The 24,365-nt window shown below is 41.3% G+C and overlaps 1 protein-coding gene across 1 annotated transcript in view; it reads right to left on the reverse strand.

Annotated features, from left to right (window-relative positions):
• Positions 1–3,327: 3,327 nt before the first annotated feature.
• CLSPN (claspin) overlaps positions 3,328–24,365 on the reverse strand; it is a gene marked incomplete at both ends in the record, with an annotated part of 43,299 nt that continues 22,261 nt past the window's right edge. The window contains 16 exons of the mRNA XM_080691380.1: positions 3,328–3,438; positions 4,029–4,190; positions 4,450–4,532; positions 6,756–6,861; positions 7,861–7,988; positions 8,224–8,345; positions 8,447–8,611; positions 14,083–14,186; positions 15,481–15,556; positions 16,804–16,915; positions 17,544–17,770; positions 18,394–18,548; positions 18,889–19,088; positions 21,204–21,268; positions 21,857–22,032; positions 23,064–23,308. Coding sequence (XP_080547506.1) covers positions 3,328–3,438; positions 4,029–4,190; positions 4,450–4,532; positions 6,756–6,861; positions 7,861–7,988; positions 8,224–8,345; positions 8,447–8,611; positions 14,083–14,186; positions 15,481–15,556; positions 16,804–16,915; positions 17,544–17,770; positions 18,394–18,548; positions 18,889–19,088; positions 21,204–21,268; positions 21,857–22,032; positions 23,064–23,308 — 2,237 coding nt within the window. The remainder of the gene's footprint in view (positions 3,439–4,028; positions 4,191–4,449; positions 4,533–6,755; positions 6,862–7,860; positions 7,989–8,223; positions 8,346–8,446; positions 8,612–14,082; positions 14,187–15,480; positions 15,557–16,803; positions 16,916–17,543; positions 17,771–18,393; positions 18,549–18,888; positions 19,089–21,203; positions 21,269–21,856; positions 22,033–23,063; positions 23,309–24,365) is intronic.

Consider the following 24,365-nt stretch of genomic DNA (forward strand, 5'->3'; position numbering starts at 1 on the left):
GGTGCCACATGCTATGATCCCAATACTTGGAAGGCTGAGACAGGAGGAGTATAGGTCTATGGCCAGACTCAGCAATTCAGTGAGACCCTCAACAACTTAGCAAAACTGTTTCAAAAAATTAAAAATTGCCAGGCGCAGTGGTGCAAATGTATAATTCTAGCATTTGGGAGGCAGAGACAGGAGGATCGTGGTTTGAGGACAGCCACAGCTACTACTTAGTGAGGTCTTTTGCAACTCAGTAAGACTCTGTTTTAAAATAAAGAACAAAAAGCTGGGTAAGGTGGTGCACGCTTGTAATCCCAGCATTTGGGAGGCTGAGACAGAGGACCCGGGTTTGTGGACAGCCTCAGCTACTCAGTGAGGCCTTTGCAACTCAGTGAGACCCTGTTTCAAAATAAAGAATAAAAAATAGGGCTATAGGGCTGGGGGTGTAGCTTGGAGGTAAAATGCTCCTGGGTCCCATCCCCAGTACCACAAAAAAAAAAAAAAAAAAAAAAAAAAAAAATAAGGCTGGACATGTAGCTCGGAGGTAAAATGCCCTTTGGTTCCATCCCTGATACCGTAAAAAAAAAAAAAAAAAAAGAGCTAGGGCTATAGTTCAAAGGCAGAACACGCATGGATTCAATCTCTAATGCCAAATAAATAAAGCTATTATTTAAAAACAAATAGCTGGGTGTGGTGGCACACACTTGTAGTCCCAGCATTTGAGAGGCAGAGACTGCAGGATCGCAGTTCGCAAATAGCCTCAGCTACTTAGGGAGGCCCTTCGCAACTCAGTAAGACCCTGAAAATAAAATAAATATAAAAAGACTAAAAAATAAGACCAGGGGTGTAACTCGGAGGTAGAATGCCCCTGAGTTCTATTCCCAGTACAGCAAAAAAAAAAAAAAAAAAAAAAAAAAAAAAAACCAAAACCACCACCCACCACCACCAAAAACCCTTCAACCTATAGCTATAATAAAGTACATGCAAAGTCTGCTAAAGAGAAAGTGGTACTCAAAGGGCTAAAACAGCTGGGCATGGTGGCACATACCTGTAATCCGAGTACTTGGGAGAGAGAGACAGGAGGATCACAGGTTTGAGGACAGCCTCAGCAAGTAGCGAAACTCTCATCAGCCTATCAAGATGATTTCAAAGTAAAAATAAAATAGAGCTGGGAGTGTAGCTTGGCAGTAGAATGCCCTGGGATCAATCTCCGGCACCACTAAAAATAATAAAAGAAGCTGGGCGTGGTGGCACACGCTTGTAATCCCAGCATTTGGGAGGCTGAGACAGGAGGATTACGGTTCACGGACAGCCTCAGCTATTTAGTGAGCTTCTGCAACTCAGTGAGGCCCTTTTGCAAAAATAAAAAATAGCCAGGCGTGGTGGCGCAGCTACTTAGTGAGGCCCTCCGTAACTCAGTGAGACCCTGTTTCAAAATAAAGAATAAAATATAGGGCAGGGGTGTAGCTCGAAAGCCGAATGGCCCTGGGTTCCATCCCCAGACCCGCAAAAAAAAAAAAAGAATAAAAAATAGGGCTACGGGTGTACGGGTGTAGCTCGGAGGTAGAATGCCCCCGGGTTCCATCCACAGTACCTAAAAAAATAAAATAAAATAAAATAAAATAAAGAAAAAAAAGGTGTGTGTGCTGAAACAACAGGTGCCACCATGTTAACTCTCCGCGCCACACTAACCCAGACCACCGGTAAGTTTGGTCAATTCATAGGAACCGAGGGGCCAATTGCACCAGCCTTTCACTCTGACCTTGAAGATTCTCCTGGGAGGGAAACACCCTGAAAACAAAATCTTCAATTTGAGAGCCAAGGATTTAGGAATGAGCATTCCAGCTGGACAGCGAATCTTGCCTTTAAGGCACTGAGATTTATTGAAAAGCTACATACATATTAAAACAGCTTTATACATATATCCCTCATTACAAGATTACAAATATACAAACATGAGTTCAGTAAAAGTCAGCATCTTGAGTAATAACTAGAAAACCTACACCCTAATTTCTTCACTTAACTTGGTGTTCCTCATCTCCCAGTATAAAACAGACACAATCTCACTCAACTTCTCAACTCAGCTCCTGATTTGAAACTACACATCCACATGAGATGTTTTTCCAAGGCAGTGCTGATGTTCAATTCTGAGTAGGAAAAAAAAAAATCAGTTTAAAATTCTGAGACGAAGCCGGGCGTGGTGGCGCACGCTTGTAATCCCAGCATTCGGGAGGCTGAGACCTGGAGGATCACGGTTCGCGGACAGCCTCAGCTACTTAGTGAGGCCCTCTGCAACTCAGTGAGACCCGGTTTCAAAATAAAGAATAAAAAATAGGGCAGGGGGTGTAGCTCAGAGGTCAAATGCCCCTGGGTTCCATCCCCAGACCCGCAAAAAAAAAAAAAAAAAAAAAAAAAAAAAAAATTCTGAGACGCTTTTTCAGGGAAAGCAAGGAGTGATGATAATTCTCGACACTTTTATGAAACTCCATAGTGGTCTTCTCTCAAAATTAATAATGAAATATTAAAATCTCCTGACCATTCATGTCCTTTGAGTGGCCAGGACAATATGTTCAATGGGAGATGCAATAAATAGTGGTTACGTTTCTTCTTGTCAGACAGACAAGGGAGGTCCTTGAGCAAGTGTTTCAAATTGAGAATTTAGTCCCAGGAAAAGTTTCTCTGCTTCATAGGCTGGCTACTGTGAACAGAAAATAGATGTAACCATTTATCTTCATTTCATACTCCATAAAATTAGGGTTAAGGTATTTCTAATTCCAGTACCACTTTACGTCCTTATTTATAAGGGCAGCAATGGTTAATTAGAAATCTGAGGTTGTCATGGAAAGAAAAAGCAGAAAAATGTGAGGGCCAGGCTAAAGCAACAGCCCATCGGTTGGTTCTCAGGTGCTCATGTAAGAGGCCTCTCCTTCACTGACTCCTGGCCACCATGTGGGTGTGGAGCCATTCTGGTACTACCATCACTTTGCAGTTTTCCGTAACGCCACACTTTATCACTGAGAGATGTCAACCTAGGAAGTGCTGGGATAAAACGTCACAGGTTTAATGGAGGAAGTCCGACTTCACTCAAGTATTCCACTTCACCCAAGGCAAAATTTGGAACAGTGCAGAATTAAGATTAGCAGCCAACTCAGGAAATAATACTAGGAAAGGAAAAAGATGTCCAGAGTCACGCAGCACAAAGAACTAGAATCTCTGTTCAAAACCATAATGCACTGATTATGAAAGAAGGAGAGATGATCGGTGTGAGTATCAATTCCAACCGTCAGTGCCAGAAACTTCTCAAATGTGGTCTCAGCATAGATGCTGGCAGCCTTCATGTTGTTAGTTTTCCAAGTATTTGAAGATGCTTGGCTTTGATCCTGGAGTGCTATCATCTGTTTTGAGGCGCTTAGGAGAAGCAGGTGTCATTAATAATGGACCCCTTCTTCTTACCTAGAGGACAGAGAGGGAGTCAGGGCCAGCTTAAAACCCTTGTGAAGTTACTTACTTTTAATTAGCTCTTAAGCAACTTAAAGTTAAATCATGGACAATTAACAGAAACAAATATAAACATTCTAGGCAAGAGTAAAAGCTAATTATCTACAGGGCCTAGCAATTCCCCTGTACATTATTGGGGAGTGCAATATTATATAACACTGTAGCATAGCTACTAGAACAGACTTTTTTTTTGGTACTGGAGATGGAACCCAGAGCTTTCTACCTCCGGGTTACACTCCCAGACCATTTTTTTTTTTTTTTTTTTTTTTTTTGCGGGTTTGAGGATGGAACCCAGAGACATTTGACCTCCGAGCTACATCCTCTGCCATATTTTTTATTCTTTATTTTGAAACAGGGTCTCACTAAGCTGCAGAGGCCTCATTAAGTAGCTGAAATGGCTACTCGCTAAATGGCTGAAAGCCTCACTAAGCAGCTGAGGCTGGCTTCAAGCCTGCGCAATACTCCTGTCTCAGCCTCCCAAGTACTGGGATTACAAGTGTGTGCCACCACGCCGGGCTTAGTACATCAGTTCTTAAATTCTCTACCTGAGGCTTAGACGATTCCTTCGCTGCCTCAGCCTTGGCAGGAGAAAGTGTATGAAAGACAAAGTTTCTTGAATTCCGGGGAACACTGGGGTTGACATCTGAGAGGGCAGCCAGTTTCTGAAGTACAGCTTTGGACTGTTTTAGCAGTGAGCCTGTTTTCAACTAGAGAAAGAAGAGTCATCTGTTATCAAACCCCAAGTGCCAAGAAAGAATGAAAAATTGGTCCCTCCTTTTTCCTCTCAGAAGAAGGGAATATATTCCTACTCTACTCAAGTAAAAAAAAAGAAAGAAAGCTCCTTTGATATCTATTCCCATTTCCCGTAGCCACCTCCCTCCCCTAATAACAAAGACTATCCTTAGCTTGACTTGGGCTTTTAAGACCTCCAGACCATAATGTCAGACTAACAGGGTCTCAACCAACCTGCTGAGCACTTCCAGGTCTGATGGCTTCAAAAGGGTTACTGAGTGAAGGCTTTGATTCCTGAATAACCACAGGGCGGTTGGCTGGAAAGAAGAAACAGAGAGGACTGGATAGAATTACTTTTAAATCTAAACATGCTAAGCAGCCTTGTAACTAAACCAATGACCTAAAGTAATAAGAATTCTTTATTTTATAATGGTAACTTTGAAACTATAAGTGCCTCTAAACAGACAGGCAAGCTGGATGTATTAATTAATCATTAACAGAAATAGTTAAGAAAAGCCGGGGGTATAACTTGGGGGTTGAATGCCCCTGGGTTCCATCCCCAGATCCGCAAAAAAAAAAAAAAAAAAAAAAAAAAAAAAAAAAAAGAAAGAAATAGTTAAGAAAAAAACAAGAACTGGTATGTGGAATAATTTTTTTTTTGTACTGGGGATTGAACCCAGGGGCATTCTACCTCTGAACTATACCCCCAGCCTTTTTTAAAATTTACATATATCTGTATGAATTTTTGTGGCACTGTGGATCAAACCTAAGGCATTCACCTCCGAGCTACATCCTCAGATCTTTTTATTTTTTGTTTAGAAACAGAGTCTCACTACATTGCTGAAACTGTCCTCAAACCTATGATCCTCCTTGTCTCAGCCTCCCAAGTACTGGGAATACAGGTGTGCACTACCACGCCCGGCATTTAATTTTTTATTTTGAAATAGGGTCTTACTAAATTGCTAAGGGTCTCAAACTAGTAATCCTCCCATCTCAGCCTACCAAGTACTGGGATTACAGATGTGTGCCACCACACCTAGCATGGAGTAGTGTTTAAGAGTTTTATTTCTATCTGGGTATGATGGCACACACTTGTAATCCCAATACTTGGGAAGCTGAGACAGGAGGATCACAGGTTTGTGGCCAGCCTCAGCAATTTAGTGAGACCCTTTGCAACTTAATGAGACCCTGTTTTAAAATAAAATAGCTGGGCGTGGTGGCGCACGCTTGTAATCCCCACACTTGGGAGGCGGAGACAGGAGGATCGCGCAGGTTCGAAGCCAGCCATGCTGGCTTAAGAGACACTGTTTCCAAAAATAAAGAAGTATAGAATAGGTCTGGGAGTTTAGCCCAGACGTAAAGGGCTTCCAAGAACCCCAGTACCACCCCCCAAAAAAATAAAATAAAATAAAAGCCAGGTGTGATAGCGCATGCTTGTAATCCCAGCACTTGGGAGGCTGAGACAGGAGGATTGCACAGGTTGAATCCGGTCTCACCTATTTAGTGAGGCTCTCAGCAACTTAGTGAGACCCTGTTTCCAAATAAAATATTTAAAATAGGTTGGGGGTGTAGCCTGGAGGTAAAACACCCCTGGCTTCCATCCCCAGTACCATAAATAAATAAATAAATAAATATTTTAAAAAAGGAGCTGGGAGTGATGGCGCACACTTGTATTCCCAGCATTTGGGAGGGTGAGACAGGAGGATCGCAGTTCATGGACAGCCTCAGCTACTTAGTGGGGCCCTTGCCTGTTTCAGAAAATAAAGAATAACCTGGCATGGTGGCGCATGATTGTAATCCTCGTTCTTGGGAGGCAGAGACAGGAGGATCTCGCAGGTTCGCCTCTCTGGCTTAAGAGACCCTGTTTCCAAATAAAATATAAAATAGGTCTGGGAATGTAGCCTGGAGATAGAAGGGTTCCATCCCTAGTAACACCAAAAAAAAAAAAAAAAAAAAAAAAAAAAGGGCTGGGGGTGTAGCTCGGAGGTAGAATGTCTCTGGGTTCAATCCCCAGCACCACACACAAGAACAAAAAACAAAGAAGAATTTCATTTCTGCCAGGCATGGTGGTATATATTTATAATCTCAGTACTTGGGAGGCTGAGACAGAAGGATCACAGGTTCAAGGACAGTCTCAGCATCTTAGGTCCTTAGCAACTCAGCGAGACCCAGTTTCAAAATAACAAATAAAATAGGTCTAGGGTATAACTCCAAGGTAGAATACCCTGAGTTCAACCCTAGTACCATACACACAAAAATTTCATTTCTGGAGTAAAAAATACCTGGGTTAAAAATCCTAGCTTTAACACTTAGGTAAATAATCCTGGGCAATTTATTAGAGAAGGCAGAACTCAATACTTCGAGCCTTTGAACGTAAAGCAAAACCAGTTACATCAATTCACAAGTACAACCTCTACTGTCTGACAGTCACACTGTCTTTAGGACAGTATTAAACACAACAGACCCTGAAAGTTAGTTCCATTCAAGGCTGCAGCACTAACAATCCAAGGGGCCAGACCTGAGAAGAAGCAAGAGCTCACCATTCTTCTGCAGTGCTCTGGCCGTTACTTTCTTGGCTAGCATCATAAACTGACTATCTTCCCCAATTTCTTCTTCTTCTTCAGCTCTAATTTTTCCCTGCTGTGCCTGAAAATAAAAGTACTGCATTAACATAAAAGTCTACAGCTTCCCTAAATAGTTAGTATAGCCTGAATTGTAAAGCTAGGTTACTGGGGTATCATTTGTTTCCCTTTTAGCAACCTTTGCTACTTTATTTTTTTATTTTATTTTTTTGTAGTACTGAGGATTTAACCTAGGGACAGTCTACCTCTGAGCTACATTCCAACCCTATTTGTATTTTTATTCATTTATTCATTTATTTTGCGGTGCTAGAGAGATGGAACCCAGGGGCATTCTACCCCTGAGCTACGCCCCTAACCCTATATATTTTTTTATTCTTTATTTTGAAACAAGGTCTCACTAGGTTGTAAAGGGCTTCACTAAGTTGCTGAGGCTGGCCATGAATCTGCAATCCTCCTGTCTCAGCGCATAAGTACTAAGATTACAAGTGTACACCACCACATCTGGCTTATTTTTATTTTGAAACAGGGTCTTGCTAGGTTGAGGAGAATCTCACTATTTGCAGAGGCTGTCCTTGAACCTGTGAACCTCCTGTCTCAGCCTCCCAAGTCCTGGGATTACAGACATGCACCTCCACACCTGGCTCCTTTGCTACTTTAGACTAAAAAGTTTGGATTTGGACAAACATGAAGAGTATTGCCCATGGTAAGCGTCGCAATATAAAAAAGCAAACTGGAGGATTAAAAGGGTTACCAATATATTGCCTAAGATTTTGAAACTCATGAAGAGCCAAGTGACCAGGCTCTCTCCTCCTAAACTGGGATCAGAACTAACAATATTTTTTTCCTTTTTGGGGTACTAAAGATTGAACCCATGGGCATTCTATCTCTGAGCTACACTCCCAGCTCTTTTTATTTTTTTTATTTTGAAACAGGGCCTTGCAAAGTTGCTGAGGTTGGCCTTGAACTTGCAATTTTCCTGTCTCAGCCTCCCCAGTACTGGGATTTCGGGTGTGTGCCAAATATGCTCGGCTTTTTCCCCCCTTTGTTTGGGCCGACTTTCTACCTGGTCCCGAAGCCACTGCTCTCGTTCAATTCGCTCCTTTCTCCATTTGGCTTCTGTTTCATCAAGCTGTTCTTCAATCTGATCATCATCAGAGTCTCTGTGGAATAAGTCCATCTGGGAGGCATCATCTAAAGCAAAGAGTTAAGACTTTCAGCGTTCTGCAATCCCCGTGGCAGAGGACGTTCACACGGGCACCAAACAAACCCTTATTATTTACTGTACTGACATAAACCTATCCTTTCCACTAATAGCAACGGTTATAGCTAGGTCCTCCACATAATCTGTTGGAATGTCATCAGCCATTTTAACCTGGACAAATATGTACACCGGAACCATTTGCTTCTAAAGGCAGCAACAAGATACCTATATTTTTCCATCGAAATTTCCTCATTCGCCCGGGACCATCGCTGTGCAGATCTCCATCAGCAAGGTACCTCTCTTGGTATAAACGCAGCTGTCGCTTATCATCATCCAACATGGTTTTCCTACAAGAGGAGAAATAAGGTGCTTAAGCCAGGACCATCTGGCTCACGATCGGGCCTGCCTTACGACGCATCCTATTGCGTAGGCTTGTTGGGACACTAACATGTGTATTTTCTTGACTTGACTCTGCAGTTCCTCATCAGAAGGAAGTACTTCATCAATTACGTCCTCTTCATACTCGTCCATCTCTTCCCCGTCATATTCATCTTCACTTCCCACATCACTTCCCGACACCTCTGCCTCATCTTCCAGAAATTTCCTCAAACGCCTGGAAAGCAATTTTGAAAATAAGAAGATTCAACAATGACTATATACACAGACTATGAACACAATGAGAAAAGCAGAACACAAAGCCACCTGTAATAAAAAAATATGCTTCAATTTATAATATTTTTAGAATGTCTAAAGTAATTATTTTAAAAATATTTAAAAGTGAATCACTTAATACATACCATTTTCCAAATTTTGTTTTGTTTTGTTTTGGTACTGGGGATTGAACCCAGGGGCATTCTATGTACAAGCTATACCCCCAACCCAATTTTATTTTTTATTTGGAAACAAGGTCTTGCTAGGTTGCTTAAAGCTTTGCTAAGTTGCCAAGGCTGATTTCAAACCTGCGATTCTCCTGTCTCAGCCTCCAATCTACTAGAATTACAAGTGTGAGACACTACACCTGGTTTCCTCTTCCTTTCATATAAAGAGAATATCGAAGACATGAGGAGATTTGAAGCAATGACACTAGACATGTCACTAGTTCTGAGAAGAACTAGAGACGTTTAATATAGAAATCACCCTGCCGGGCGTGGTGGCGCACACTTGTAATCCCCGCGCTTGGGAGGCGGAGACAGGAGGATCGCGCAGGTTCGAAGCCAGCCGCGCTGGCGTAAGAGACCCTGTTTCCAAAAATAAAAAAGTATAAAATAGGTCTGGGAGTGTAGCCCAGAGGTAGAAGGGCTTCCAGGAGCCCCAGTACCACCAAAAAAAGAAAAAGAAAAAAAAAATCACCTAAGAAAGCTCAGAGAAATTAAACAATTTACCCAAGGTCACACAGCTAGGAGGTAGCAGAACATGGATTCAATCTAGGTTGGGTAACCTTAATGCCAGAAACTCTTAAGCTCCTTTACTGTTTTTCTTCTTCTTTATTTGCGGTACTGGGGATGGAGCCCAGGGGCATTCTACCTCTGAACGACAGCACCAGCCCTATTTTTATTCTTTATTTTGAAACAGGGTCTCACTGAGTTGCAAACGGCCTCACTAAGTAGCCAAGGCTGCCTGCGAAACGTGATCCTCCTGTCTCAGCCTCCCAAGTGCTGGGATTACAAGTTTGCGCCATCACACCCAGCTCTTTTTTTTTTTTTGGGGGGGGGATGGAACTCAGGTGCATTCTTCTTCTGAGCTACACCCCCATCTTGTTTTATTTTTATTTTGAAATAGAGTCTTTCTAGGTTGATGAGAGTCTCATTACTTGCTGAGGCTGTCCTCAAACCTGTGATTCTCCTATCTCTGTCTCCCAAGTACTGAGGTCACAGAGAAAAACTACCACACCTAGTTTGTTTTGGATTTGAGCATAAAGCTTTCAGGAGATGGGATGGTGAGAGACTGGGACCTTCTTACAGCTTATTAAATCTTGCCCTCCCCAATAAGAGACAAGACGGAGGCGCAGAGCTCCTAGTAATCAAAATAACTCCCAGTTACTTCAGCTCCACTTAAGAAAAAGGCTGCTACCACCCTAAGTTCCAAGTTCTGTTTGTCGATGGTGATAGAGAATTTTGGTGGCTTTCTGAAGGCTGATTTTTATCAAGACATATATTGTATTTCTAGAAAGTTAAATTTCTCTAAATCTTAGCATTCCTAAGGAATTCCTTCAGAGGCTACCAGTTACTAAGTGTTTCTCAATCTCCCTACCCACTCTCTTTGAGCAGTTAAACATTTAGCTTTATAAAACTTTCATTTGAACAAAGCTCTGCAGTTAAATAAGACTTAAGAACCACTGCCTTCAAAAAAATCTATGGATAATCTAAAGCTGGATGACAAAGTTAACTTGACAAGTGACAAATTAGAACCCCAAATAGATCTTAATAGACTGGAATGATGGGCTAACAGCAATAATATAAATCTAACAGGGATCAGTATGATGTCCTGTATGTGAATTCCAAAAGTCATTCAATACAATATAATACTGAATATCTATTAGAATTATGTTTGTGAACATTTTTATAGGAAAATATCTACTGATATGCTACGTGGGGAAAAACAACAAGATTCAAAAATATACATATGAAAATTATGTAAATCTCAACTATATAAAATATATGCATGCAAATGTTAATTATAATCAGTATCAATACTTTAACATATGTTTTGGATAATGGACGAGTGACTTTTTTATTTATATCTTTCTGCATTCTTTTTTTCCTTTTTTTGGCGGTACTGGGGATGGAACCCAGAGGCATATGTACCTCTGAGCGACACCTCTAGCCCTATTTTTTGGTTTTTTATTTTATTTTTAATTTTTACTTTTTGTGGTACTGGGGGTGGAACCCAGAGGCTTTCTACCTCCGGGCTATACTCCCAGACCTATTTTATACTTTATTTGGAAACAGAGTCTCACTAAATTGCTGAGAGCCTTACTAAGTAGCTGAGGCTGGCTTCGAGCCTGTGCGATCCTCCTGTCTCAGCCTCCCAAGTGTGGGGATTACAAGCATGCGCCACCATGTCTGGCGGTCATTTTATTTTTGAAACAGGGCTCACTGAGTTGTGAAGGGCCTCATGAAGTAGCTGAGGGTGTCTGTGAACCGCAATCCTCCAGTGTCCGCCTCCTGAATGCTGGGATTACAAGAGTGCACCACTACGACTGGCCTTTTCTGTATTCTTTTACTTTTTTTTGTGTGTGTGGTACTGGGGATCCTGGAAACCCTTCTACCTCCGGGCTACACTCACAGACACCTATTTTTTATATTTTTATTTGGAAACAGGGTCTCTTAAGCCAGCAAGGCTGGCTTCGAATCTGCGCGATCCTCCTGTCTCCACCTCCCAAGCACAGGGATTACTAGTGTGTCACCACGCCCAGCTCTTTACTTGTTTGTTTTTACAGTGCTGGTGATTGATTCCTGGGCCTTGTGCATGCTACGCAAGTATTCTACTACTTTTATACTTTTTTATTTGGAAACAGGGTCTCTTAAGCCAGCGCACACGCTGGCTTCGAACTTGCGTGATCCTCCTGTCTCTGCCTCCCAAGCGCGGGGATTACACGCCCGGCATGTATTTTTTTAAATATTCTAAAATAGCCAGGTGTGGTGGCACACGCTTGTAATCCTAGCATTTGGGAGGCTGAGACAGGAGGGTTGCGGTTCATTGATATCCTCAGCTACTTAGTGATATCCTCAGCTACTTAGTGAAGCCCTTTGCAACTCAGTGAGACCCTGTTCTAAAATAAAGAATAAAAAATAGAGCTGGGGTGTAGCTTGGAAGTAGAATGCCCTGGGTTCCATCCCAGTACTGCAAAAACTAAAACTAATTAAATAAAATATTCTAAAATAAATGTTTTCAGCCAGATGTGGTGGCGCATACTTGTAATCCCAGCATTTGGGAGGTTGAGACAGGAGGATCGCAGTTCGCAGACAGCCTCAGCTACTTAGTGAGGTCCTTTGCAACTCAGTGAGACCCTGTTTCAAAATAAAGAATAAAAAAGTAGGGCTGGGTGTTGCTCAGAGGTAGGATGCCCCTGGGTTCCATTCCCAGTTCCGCAAAATAAATGAATGAATGAATGAATGAATGAATGAATGAATGAATAAATGTATGTTTTCATCCAGGTGTGTTGGCGCAAGCTTGTAATCTCAGTGCTTGGCAGGCTGAGACAGGAGGATTAAATAGGTTCAAAGCCAGCCTCAGCTAGTTAGTGAGGCTCTCAGCAACTTGGTGAGACCCTGTTTCCAAATAAAGTATAAAATAGGTCTGGGAGTATAGCTCGGAGGTAGAAAAGCCTCTGGATTCTACCCCCAGTACCACAAAAATAAATAAATAAATAAATAAATGCACATTTTATTTTCACGATTGAAACAACATTCAAAAATAATGTGGAGCTGGGCGTGGTGGCGCACACTTGTAATCCCTGCGCTTAGGAGGCAGAGACAGGAGGATCGTGCAGGTTCGAAGCCAGCCTTGCTGGCTTAAGAGACCCTATTTCCAAATAAAATATAAAATAGGTCTGGGAGTGTAGCCCGGAGGTAGAAGGGTTCCATCCCCAGTACCACCAATAAATAAATAAATAAATAAATTAATTAATTAATTAATAATAACAACATGAAGCCAGAAACAATTTGAATGCTGTTTCCCAGTACTTGGGAGGCTGAGATAGAAGGATCCCAGGTTCATGACCAGCCTCAGTAACTTGTGAGGCCCCCCCCACAATTTAGTGAGACCTTGTTTCAAAATAAAGAATAAGGGTGTATTAATTTCGAGTCACCCCCTCATGCCATTTTGGCATGGGGCTGTATTTCTATTTTCTGTATTTTTATCTTTTAATAAACTTCTTTAAATCTTCAAAAAAAAAAGAATAAAAAAATAGGGCTGGGAGTATAGTTCAAAGGTAGAATGCTTCTGGGTTCTAATCCCAATACTGCAAATAAGTAAATAAATAAATGAATGAATAAAGTGGGTCAATTGCCCAAGACTAGAATGAGGAACCCCAAAATGATTCATAGGCACTACAATTCATAGGAAAAAAAGTCCCAGATAATTTGAGTTATCTCTAAATCCTCAGGATCTAGAGTTTGACTCAGCTCTTAGGATCATTGGTTATATTTTATAATTAGTACAAATACAGTTCAAGGAAATAGCCAGACCACCCCTGAGGATAAAGAGAATATCTAGAGCCGAGAATGGTGGCCCTTATCTGTAATCTCAGTAGTTGGGAGGCTGAGACAAGGGGATCACTGGTTTGAGGCCAGCACCTGCTAACTTAGGAGACCCTGTATCAAAATAAAAGCACCCTTGGGTTCAGTTCTTAGAAGAATAAGTAAATATTTAAATAAATAAATACATAAGAAAGACATGGAGGGTTTTGAGTATTAATGTCATGTGGAAGAAGGATTTTATTTTATTTTTTTGCAGTACTGAGAACAGAACCTTGGAGCATTCTACCTTTGAGCTACATTCCCAGTAGCCCCCGCTTCTTTTTTTTTTCCCCCAAGGTACTAGGGATGGAACCCAGGGACATTCTACCTCTGAGCTACATGTCCAGCTCTATATTTTATTCTTTTTTTTTTTCTTTTTGCAGTACTGGGAATGGAACCCAGGGACATTCTACCTGTGAGCTACATCCCTAGCCCTATTTTTTATTCTTTATTTTGAAACAGGGTCTCACTAAGTTGCAGAGGGCCTCACCAAGTAGCTGAGGCTGGCTGCGAACTTGAGATCCTCCTGTCTCAGCCTCCCGAGTCCTGGGATTACAAGCGTGTGCCACCATGCCCAGTACCCTCCCCCCTTTAAATTCTTTATTTTTGAAACAGGGAGGGCCTAAGTAGCTGAGGCTGCCTGTGAACCTGTAGTCCTCTCGTCTCAGCCTCCCACGTACTAGGATTATAAGCACACGCCACCACACCTGGCAGGATTGTGTTTAATCTATGTTGTTAACAAAAACATAAATAGAACCAGCAAATTTAGGTGAAGAGATGGCAAACTGTGACTTGACTATCTGGAGAACTTCCTAGCAGTTGAAGGAATGGAAGTGACACCTACATTTGCCTTTTCAGCTTCTCAGACCGCTTCAGGATTTCCTCTTCATCGTCATCTTCATGGTCTCGCAGTGCCAGATCTTCATTACCAGAGTCACTGTGTTCATCCTGCAAAATCATGGTACTACACTCAGTGAAGAAGAGAAAACGTGTCCTCAACTAAGCAGAATTTATAGGAGTCTAATATTCTCATGCCTGAGGCATGTCATAAATTTTGTGTCTTATTTTTCTTTTTTAAAACCTAGTGGTGGGGGCCGGGATGTAGCTCAGTGGCAAAGCGCCTGCGTTGCAGGTGTGGTGCTCTGGGTTTGAACCCCAGTTCCAAAAAAGACAAAAAAAAAAAAAAAAAAAAAAAAAAAAAAACCTTTAAAACCTAGTCGTGGGAGCCAGGTGTGGTGGTGCACGTTTGTAATCCCAGCATTTGGGAGGCTAAAACAAGAGGATTGCAGTTAGTGGACAGCCTTTGCTACTTACTGAGGCCCTTTGCAACTCAGTGAAACCTTGTTTCAAAATAAAGAATAAAAATAGGGCTAGGGGTGTAGCTCAGAGGTAGAATGCTCCTGGGTTCCATCCCCAATACTGCAAAAAACAAACAAACAAACAAAAAGCATCTATTGTTGGGAGTTGGGTGTGGTGGCACACACCTGTAAAACTAGTACTTGGGAGGCTGAGACTGGAGGATTGCAAGCTTGAGTCTAGCCTCAGCAATATAGTCAGACTCTCAGTAACCTAACTAGACTGTTTCAAAACAAAATCAGGGCAAGCTTGGTGGGGCACACCCGTAATCCCAGTACTTGGGAGCTTGAGATAGGAGGATCTCAGGTTCGAGGACAGCCTGAGTAAGTAGTGAGATTCTCATCGACCTAGTGAGACCCTGTTTCAAAATAAAATCAGCCGCGTGTATAGCTCAGAAGTAAAGGCCCCTGGGTTCAATCTCAAGTACCTCACAAAAAGGGGGGGGGCTTACTGGGCAGTAACTCAGTGGCAAAGTGCTTGTCTTGCAGGTGCGCCATCCTCGGTTTAATCCTCAGTCCCCAAAAGTACACACACACACACACACACACACACACACACACACACGGCCTAAAAAACAAAAGTTAAGAGCAAGAAAAAAATGAATAAAATAAATAAATAAATATAAAGGGCTTGAGGTAGAAAAACAAATGCAATGGTAAAGAGCTTGCCTAGCATGTGTAAAGCTCTGGGTTTGATCTCTAGCAACACACACACACACACACACACACACACACACACACACACACACACACACCTAAAACAGGATTTATAAACTGCCCAAACACCGCTCCTGACAAGCTGCCGAGCGCAATTCTCATGAACTGAGTCAAGAAGAATGCTAAGGGCAGCAACACATGGAGTTCAGTTACATTCCCTTGCTCCTCACCTCATCACTATCAAATTCATTATCATTTGGGACAAGTCGAAAGTCTCCAAATTCTTCCTCTTCACCTTCATCTTCTCTAAAAAGCAAAAAGCAAATCAATGAATCAGTAAGTTGCTGAAAGCAAACTACAAGCAGCCTGCTAATTTAAAGATTTAAAATATCTTAACACCAATAATCTCAAGAAATAGGAGACAAGCTATTTTGCCTCTGGAAAAAAACTTACTCTCTTAACCATTATTTAATTATACAATTAGGTAGTACTAAGTACTTTCACATCCTTGTAAAAGCAATCTCCAGAACTGTTCTCATTTTGTAAAACCAAAACACCATATCCATCAAACAACTTTCCAGTCCTCCTTTCTCCTAGCCCCTAGCAACAACTGCTCAACTTTGTCTCTATGACCTTGACTATTCTTTTTAATTTGACTATTCTAAGTACCATATATAAGTGGACTCTTCACAGTGTTTATCCTTTTGTGACTGGCTTCTTGTTCTTAGCATAATATCCCCAAGGTTCATGCTTGTAGCACGTATCAGAAGTTTCTTCTTTTTTTTAAACCTGAATATGCCATTTTATGTATATACAACATTTTGTTTACCCAGCCATCTGTCAACAGGCCCTTGGATTTTAGCTACAGTGAATAATGCTGCTTTAAACATGGCATACAGATATCTGAGTCCTTGCTTTCATTTCGTTTGCATCTATACTAAGAACTGCTAGATCAGATAGTATTTCTATTTTTTTTTTTTTTTTGGTGGTACTGGGGGTGGAACCCAGAAGCTTTCTACCTCCGGGCTATACTCCCAGACCTATTTTATATTTTATTTGGAAACAGGGTCTCACTAAGTTGCTGAGAACTTTACTAAGTAGCCGAGGCTGGTTTTTGAACCTGTGCAGTCCTCCTGTCTCAGCCTCCCAAGCGCAGGGATTACAAGCGTGCGCCACCACGCCCAGCTTAGTATTTCTATTTTTAACTTTCTTTTTTTTTTTTTTTTTTGTGGTACTGGAGATGGAACCCAGGGGCATTCTACCTTTGAGCTACACTCCCTAGCCCATTTTTTTAATCTTTATTTTGAAATAAGGTCTCACTAAGTTGCAAAGGGCCTCACTAAGTATCTGAGGCTGTCCATGAACCCAGATCCTCCTGTTTAAGCCTCCCAAATTGCCTTTCTTTTTTAATACTATTCTTCCCCAAAGTAAAGACTCTCTAACAAGTACTAAGCCCCTAAGATGATTAGTTATTGCTAACTACAGTAAATCTGACCCTAGGATATTATCAAAAGACCAGGCCTTCTCAAGTTCCTGCCAATTTCTAGACTCACCTGTCTGTTGGAAAAGAGCCTGAGCAAAGGGCAAGTGCCTCTTCCATTGGGTCACCCATGCTGCTCTCCTTCTCCTGCTTACTCAGCGCCAGCGGAGCCAGAGAGGAGGCATCTAGATCAACAGAAAACCACTGGTCACCAAGGAACGACAACTTTATCCTCCTAGCTGTCGAAAAACATGCCAGCTTGATACAGTTCTAAGGCAAGCTCACTAAACACCTCAGCATATCCATTTAACAAATCTTTATACTTACTACGTGTGGAGCACCAGGGAAACAACAGTGATGGAAACTCACAGAGCTTACGCTCTAGCAAGTGTGTGCACTGGGGTGAGTGGGGCACAGGTGGAAAAATAGCCAACTATTTATGTGAAGCTTACAATATTCCAGATAATGTTCTAAGTTGTGTGTGTGTGTGTGTGTGTATATATATGTGAGTATATACATATATGTGTGTGTATATATATGTGTGTGTATACACACACACACACACACACACACACACACACACTATAAATGACACATCATGTGTCAAAGCTGAAGCAGTCTTAAGTGGACACTACCATTCTAGCAACGTAAAGCTCTAAATGTCAGGAAGTATATAGTAAATTCAATTAAAAAAATGCAAAATCCAGCACAATCCTCTTTTCTGTGAACTTTCCACCTGGGACTAAAGGGTTTCAATGACACTGACTTGAGATATTTGGCTGTGGTATGCTTGATGCTCTGTTGGATATCTACCCTGCGAAGTGAATTTTCCCGAGCAAAGATTCAGAAGTTCCTCCATGTTCTCCTTCTTGTCATTTTTCCTCGGTTGACATTTTTCAGCCTGAGATGTAAACTTCCCGGTACACAAATCCAACAGCTCATCCATGTTGGCATCCATGGCATTCTCATCCATACTAGCCAACGGCAACCGAGGCTTCAGATCTTGGTACTGATTCCTGTGGTTTCTAACATTTAAGAACCTATGAGCAAAATGAATAGTGTAAGACATTCTCCAGAGGAGGTGCAAAGTGGTGAATGAAAAACTCTGAATTCATTTCCAACACCAAAGTTAGAATCTAAATCTCAAACCAGAACACAAAAGACTCAACGTTTAGCTTCATACTATTTTTGTTTTTATTTTTAAAGTTTAGCCTCATATTAATCTAAAAAGAGTGGGGAACATTTTCTGAAAGAATAAAATGCTATTTCAAAAGGTAAAGTGTAAAGGATAATTTCTGGCTTCAGATGATACCAGAGTAGGACTGGGTATTTTGTTGTGTGACGTGCTAGCAGTCTGAATTCTCAGTCTTACCCAATGATCACAGCAGAGTAGGATACACACAGGGAAATCTGATGCCCTCATAAGATCTCTGTATTACAAGTAAGAAGAGATCAAAGGTTCAGAATGCCAGCAAGAGCTATTTACATTTTTCTTTTCTGGACAGACTGTTCAAGCTTGTAGAATGTAATCCTAATGGTCTGTACACCTTCTCTTTCTCAGAAGAGAAAAGCACAGATGGAGTGACAGAAGCTCACTTTATTTTTAACAAAATTAAGCAGTACCCAGCACCATTCCCACCCACAGAAACATAAAACTACCTACCCATCTGCATCCAACAGTTGGCTCTGAGTGTCATCTTCTAAACAGAACTGGAAGTCTTCTGCTCCTAGGAAAAGTGTCTTGGGCTCTGGGGAGGCGTTATACAGATCCTGGGAATCCTCTATGGGGAGTGAAGGCTCAGACAGTTTCCCTGAACTCTGGCACCAAAATGAAAACAAACAATAACAAAACATTTTGCAAAAGTCATTCAGTGTCATGACAACAACAGAAGTTGCTTTTTGCGATATTTCTTCTACCCTCAGGCAATTGTAATTGAGGAGGACAATGCATGGCCAAGAGAAGCTTAAAAGGACTTGACCTCCAGAAAGCAAGAGTGGTGGATAAAGCTTGTTTTTAATACACTAAGGGGGTGGATTTTTAAATCTGAACACATAAGCTCAGTACCAAGGTGTGGGAGTTAGTTGGCTGGGACACACTTTATTTAGCAATGTGGGAAGCAAAGGGAAGAGGAGATTAGAAAAACTCTTACCACCTCACCTTAGAGGCTGAGCTGACCAAACTAGCTCGAAAGAGCCCCGGGGATGGAGATCTGAATCCTCCTGCTGTAGGGAAAAAACTGGTCCCACGGCCTGTTTGTTTGTTGCAAGGCTGATAGGATGGAATTGTGGAGCCAATCAGCTCAAAGCTGCTATTGTGGCTGCTCTCTTTTGTTAACAATGAACATGAATCATCTTCATCTAAAGAAAGAGAAATACTTTTTTAGTATAAGATTACAGAAATAAAGATGGATTTATCTAGGAAAGAGATGAGGATGAAACTCACAGATTAAATTTACAGGCAAAACTGGGTGTGGTGTTGCATGCTTGTAATTCCAGTACTTGAGAAGCTGGGACAGGATTGCAGGTGCATGGCCAGCCTCAGCAATTTGTGAGGCCCTCTGAAACTTAGTGAGACCCTGTTTCAAAATTAATAAAAAATAGGCGAGGGATATAGTTCAGAAAATTCAACTTCCAGTACAAAAAAACAGTTAATAGGCAAACCCTTCAAGTTATAGGTTCAAAATCTATAAGTTAAAAGTAAATTGTAGAGCTGGGTGTAGTGGTGCATGCCTGAAATCCCAGTAATTGGGAGTGTGATAGGAGCATTGTAGTTTCAAGGACAGCCTCAGCAAGTAGTGAGACTCTCAACCTTCAGAGACTGTTTTGAAATAAAACTAAAACATAGGACTGGGGATGTAACTCAGAGGTAGAATGCCCCTGGGTTCAATTTCCAATATATCTCTCTCTCTCTCTCTCTTTCTCTCTCTCTCTCTCTCTCTCTCTCTCTCTCTCTCTCTCTCTCTCTCTCTCTCTTACACACACACACACACACACACACTAAATTATAGTACTAGGAAAGCAAATTATATACTTCCCTTTGCTTTGATTTACATATAGAAATATTTCATGTTTCACTCAATAAATACACACTCACTAAGGATCTGCTATCTGTTCACAGCTCATTATAAAGAAATACATGTAAGTTTTCTAAAAACAAACCAAGAAAAAAAAATTCGAATTCAAACTTCTCTCATTACCACATGTAATACTGAAAGTCACTAGATTGAAAAAAATTAAATCTTTATGAAATTGTAGCCCTCAAGTATTGAGACAGAGCCCTCAGCTTTGTCTTTAAAATAATCCCAGCATTTGGGAGGCTGACAGGAAGATCACTTCGCAGCCTCAGCTATATATATATATATATATATATATATTTTTTTTTTTTTTTTTTTTTTTTTTTTTTGGTGGTACTGGGGGTAGAACCCAGAGGCTTTCTACCTCTGGGCTATACTCCCAGACCTTTTTTTATATTTTATTTGGAAACAGGGTCTCACTAAGTTGCTGAGAGCCTCACTAAGCAGTTAAGGCTGGCTTCGAACCCGTGCAATCCTCCTGTCTCAGCCTCCCAAGCACGGTGATTACAAGCGTGCGCCACCACGCCTGGCAGCCTCAGCTATTTAATGAGGCCGTTTGCAACTCAGTCAGACCCTATTTCTAAGTATAGAATAAAATCAGGGCTGGGACCAGGCACAGTGGCGCACGCTTGTAATCCCCACGCTTGGGAGATGGAGACAGGAGGATCGCACAGGTTCGAAGCCAGCCGGGCTGGCTTAAGAGACCCTGTTTCCAAATAAAAAATGTATAAAAATAGGTCTGGGAGTGTAACCCGGAGGTAGAAGGGTTTCCAGGAACCCTAGTACCACCAAAACAAACAAACAAACAAGAAAAATCAGGGCTGGGGGTGTAGCTCAGAGGTAGAATGCCCCTGGGTTCCAACCCTAGTACCACCAAAAATAAAAAATAAAAAAAATAAAAATTATTTTTGGCTAAAAGCAAAATGAAAAGAATAAAGTTTCTTCAGTTTCTCCCTTAGATGTAAGCAAAAAAGCAGTCTAAAAGATAAGACAGCACAAGGCTCACTCAGACATAAACAAGGCAGTCACCCTGGACAGCTTAGGGTTTCCCAGCACAAGCTCTCTCAAATATAAACAAAGGAGTGATGAGAAGAAAATAAATGTAATGATTGATATGATGATTAACTGCTTGTTCTGCTGCTGTCATCATGCTTATACTAGAAAATGTACATCTCATGCCTACCCCTCCCCCAATAGGTAACCAAAAGCATAAAAGAGCTTGTGTGTTCAGTGATTGGGGCTCCGACCCAAAGCACTGCCTGCTGAGCCTTCACTAGTGAATAAAGGAAGCTGCTTCCAACTCCAGTCTCTGTTTCCTGACTTTGGGCACCTAGTCTTCCTGCAACAGTATCAAAGATAGAGAACCAGAGAAAAGTTCAGTATCAGAATTAATACTTACCCAGTTTGCTAGGCTGTTTGCCTGAGTTTTCATCTGTTTCTGATTTTTCTTCAGTAGGAAAGTAACTATAAAATAAAATGGTCAATTATTTCTGTATCTGTTTGTACCTTGGTTTTTTGGGTACTGGGGACTGCACCCAGGGGTGTTCTACCACTGAGCTACATCCCTGGCCTTTTTTATTTTTATTTTGAAACAGGTTTTTTTTTTTTTTTTTTTTTTTTTTTTTGGTACTGGGGATGAAACTTAGGGGCATTGCACTGGGGATATTTTTTGGTACTGGGGATGGAACTTAGGGGCATTAATTTTTAGGGGCCAGCCCTAATTTTTATTTTTTTTATTTTCTTTTAATAGGGTCTCACTGAGTTGCAAAGGGCCTCAGTAAACAGCTGAGGCTGTCTGCAAACTGCGATCCTCCATTCTGGTCTCAGCCTCCTGAATGCTGGGATTACAAAAGTGTGTACCACCATGCCGGCCCTGAAACAGGGTCTTGCTAAGTTGCCAAGGCTGGCCTGGAACCTGAAATTTTCATAACTCGGCCTCTCAAGTACTGGGATTACAAGTGTGTATCACCATGACTACTGACCTGTTCTCTACTTCTTACTACAGGGGCCAATTCAAGAGAATTTTATATTTCCTTAGAGAAAATTACATACCCCATCTTGGAAGAGTTGTCCTTAAACAGAAGTAAGGTAGAGTCTGATGACAGTGGCTTGGGAACAGAGAGGTCAACTGACTTGCCAGTTTCACTACTGCCATCAATATTTTCTTTATCTATTTCTTTCTCTTCTTTGGCTTCAATGTCTTCACTTTCAAGAAGAAATTCTGCAATCTTTACCAATCATGCACCCCAAAACAAAACAATACAAGTTAAGTCAAAAACTCTAAAAGCAAATCCACTATTAGCTTGAAATATGGCTACTTGGTTACAGGTCACATTTTATATCTGAAAAGGTAAAGCTAAAAGAAGTTCAGTCTGACTATTATCATCATTAATATAATTTTCCCTGACAATTTTATTAAAGCTTTTTTGTGTGGGGATACTGGGGATTGAAACCAGGGGTGTTCTAATTCTGAGCCACAACCTCAGCTTTTTATATTCTTTTATATTTTTTTTGTTTTTGAAAAAGAGTCTTGCTAGGTTGCTGAGAGTCTATGTTGGTGAAGCTGACCTTGATCCTGTGATCCTCCTCTCTGAGCATCCCAAGTACTGGGATTACAAGCATGTGCCACCACACCCAGCTAAACTTTAACTGTGTGTGTGTGTGTGTGTGTGTGTGTGTGTGTGTGTGATGTTGGGAATTGAATCCAGGGGCATTCTACCTCTGAGCTAGACACCCAGACCTTTTTATTTATTTATTTAGTGGTACTGAGGACTGAATACAGAAACATTCTACCCCAGCTCTATTTTATTTATTTATATTTATTTGTGGCACTGGGTATTGAACTCAGAGGCATTTTACCTCTGAGTTACACCCCATCTTTCTTTTTTTTTATTTTGAAATAGGGTCTCACTAGGTTGATGAGTCTACTTGGTGAGGCTGTCCTCAAACCTGCAGTCCTTCTGTCTCAGCCTCCCAAGTACTAGGAGTACAGGCATGTGCCACTGCACCTGGCTGCGTTATTTTTAAAATATGAAAACTAAGTGGTAGAATCCAAGGATACAGCTTTGTGGATCGCAGGTGTTAATGGTGTTAAAAGAACTAAATGTACTAAGATTTAGGTACATATGAAGTAGCTACCTTTATCTACATCCCTAAGATTTCTTATACAATTGAAAATGCTTATTACACTCTTATTTCAATCTGGTTTTCTCTTTCTCTTATTCATCATGACCAAGTAACAAAACAGAATTGTCAGAACCTCCTGATTGCCTTCTTCCTCCTCTTCTTCCTCTTCTTTCTCCTCCTCTTCTAGTTCTTCCTTTTCCTCCTCCTCTTTCTCATCTTCTTCAGACTCATCTGTCATTTCTTCCTCCTCTTCCTCCTCTTCCTCAAATCCATCTTCATCATCTAATTTAAACAATGCTTGGCGCTTCTGGCGCTCCTCAAACCTTCGAAGTTTCATTGCCTCTTGCAGTTTAGCTTTTAGCACCTGCAGCTTTTCACCTATACAAAAGTATGTTAAAATGTTTTAGACATAATCATCAACTATATAACACAATAATTAAATATGCAGTTTAGGCAATTCCAAAAGTGTTCTAATCAAAAACCAAAAGGAAAATCAAGGACTTTATTTTGCCATTTTAATACATGGTAATTATTATGAAATGAAATATTAAAACAAACAAAAAGACCTTTCACACCCAGGGATTTAAAAAATAATTGCTTAAAAAGAGGGAGAAGGAGCTGGCCTTGGTGGCACAAGCTTGTAATCTCAGCATTAGTGAGGCTGAGACAGGAAGGTCATGGTTCAAGGACAGCCTCAGCCATTACTTAGTAAGGCCCTTTGCAAATCAGTGAGACCCTGTTTCAAAAATAAAGAATAAAGCCAAGCACGTTGCCGCAGTTTGTAATCCTGGCGCTTGGGAGGTGGAGACAGGAGGATCACGCAGGTTCAAAACCAGCCTCTCTGGTTTAAGAGACCCTGTTTCCAAAAAAATATATAAAAATAGAGCCGGGCGTGGTGGTGCACGCTTGTAATCCCGGCGCTTGGGAGGCGGAGACAGGAGGATTGCGCAGGTTCGAAGCCAGCAGCGCTGGTTTAAGAGGGAGAAGGAATAAATATGCTTCAAAAGTCTCTGGCTTAGTAGCCATAAGGAAAACATCGATAAATTGACCTATATTACAGAAAAAGAACTCAAAAGTAAAACTGGAAGCTGAACATGGTGGCATGTGCTTGTAATCTCAGGATTTAAGAGGCTGAGACCAGAGGATCGCGGTTCACAGACAGCTTCAGCTACTTAGTGAGGCCCTCCAAAACTTAGTGAGACCCTGTTTCAAGATAAAGAATAAAAAATAGGGCAGGGGGTTTAGCTCAGAGGTCAAATGCCCCAGGGTTCCATGCCCAGACCTGTCTCAGCTTCCCAAGTGCGGGCATTACAAGCATGCGCCACCATGCCCGGCTTTTTATTCTTTATTTTCAAACAGGGTGTCACTAAATTGCACAGGGACTCACTAAGTAGCTGAGGCTGGCCATGAACCTGCAATCCTCCTGGTCTCAATC

This window comes from Muscardinus avellanarius (genome assembly GCF_963383645.1).
Source record: "Muscardinus avellanarius genome assembly, chromosome: 3".
NCBI lineage: Eukaryota > Metazoa > Chordata > Mammalia > Rodentia > Gliridae > Muscardinus > Muscardinus avellanarius.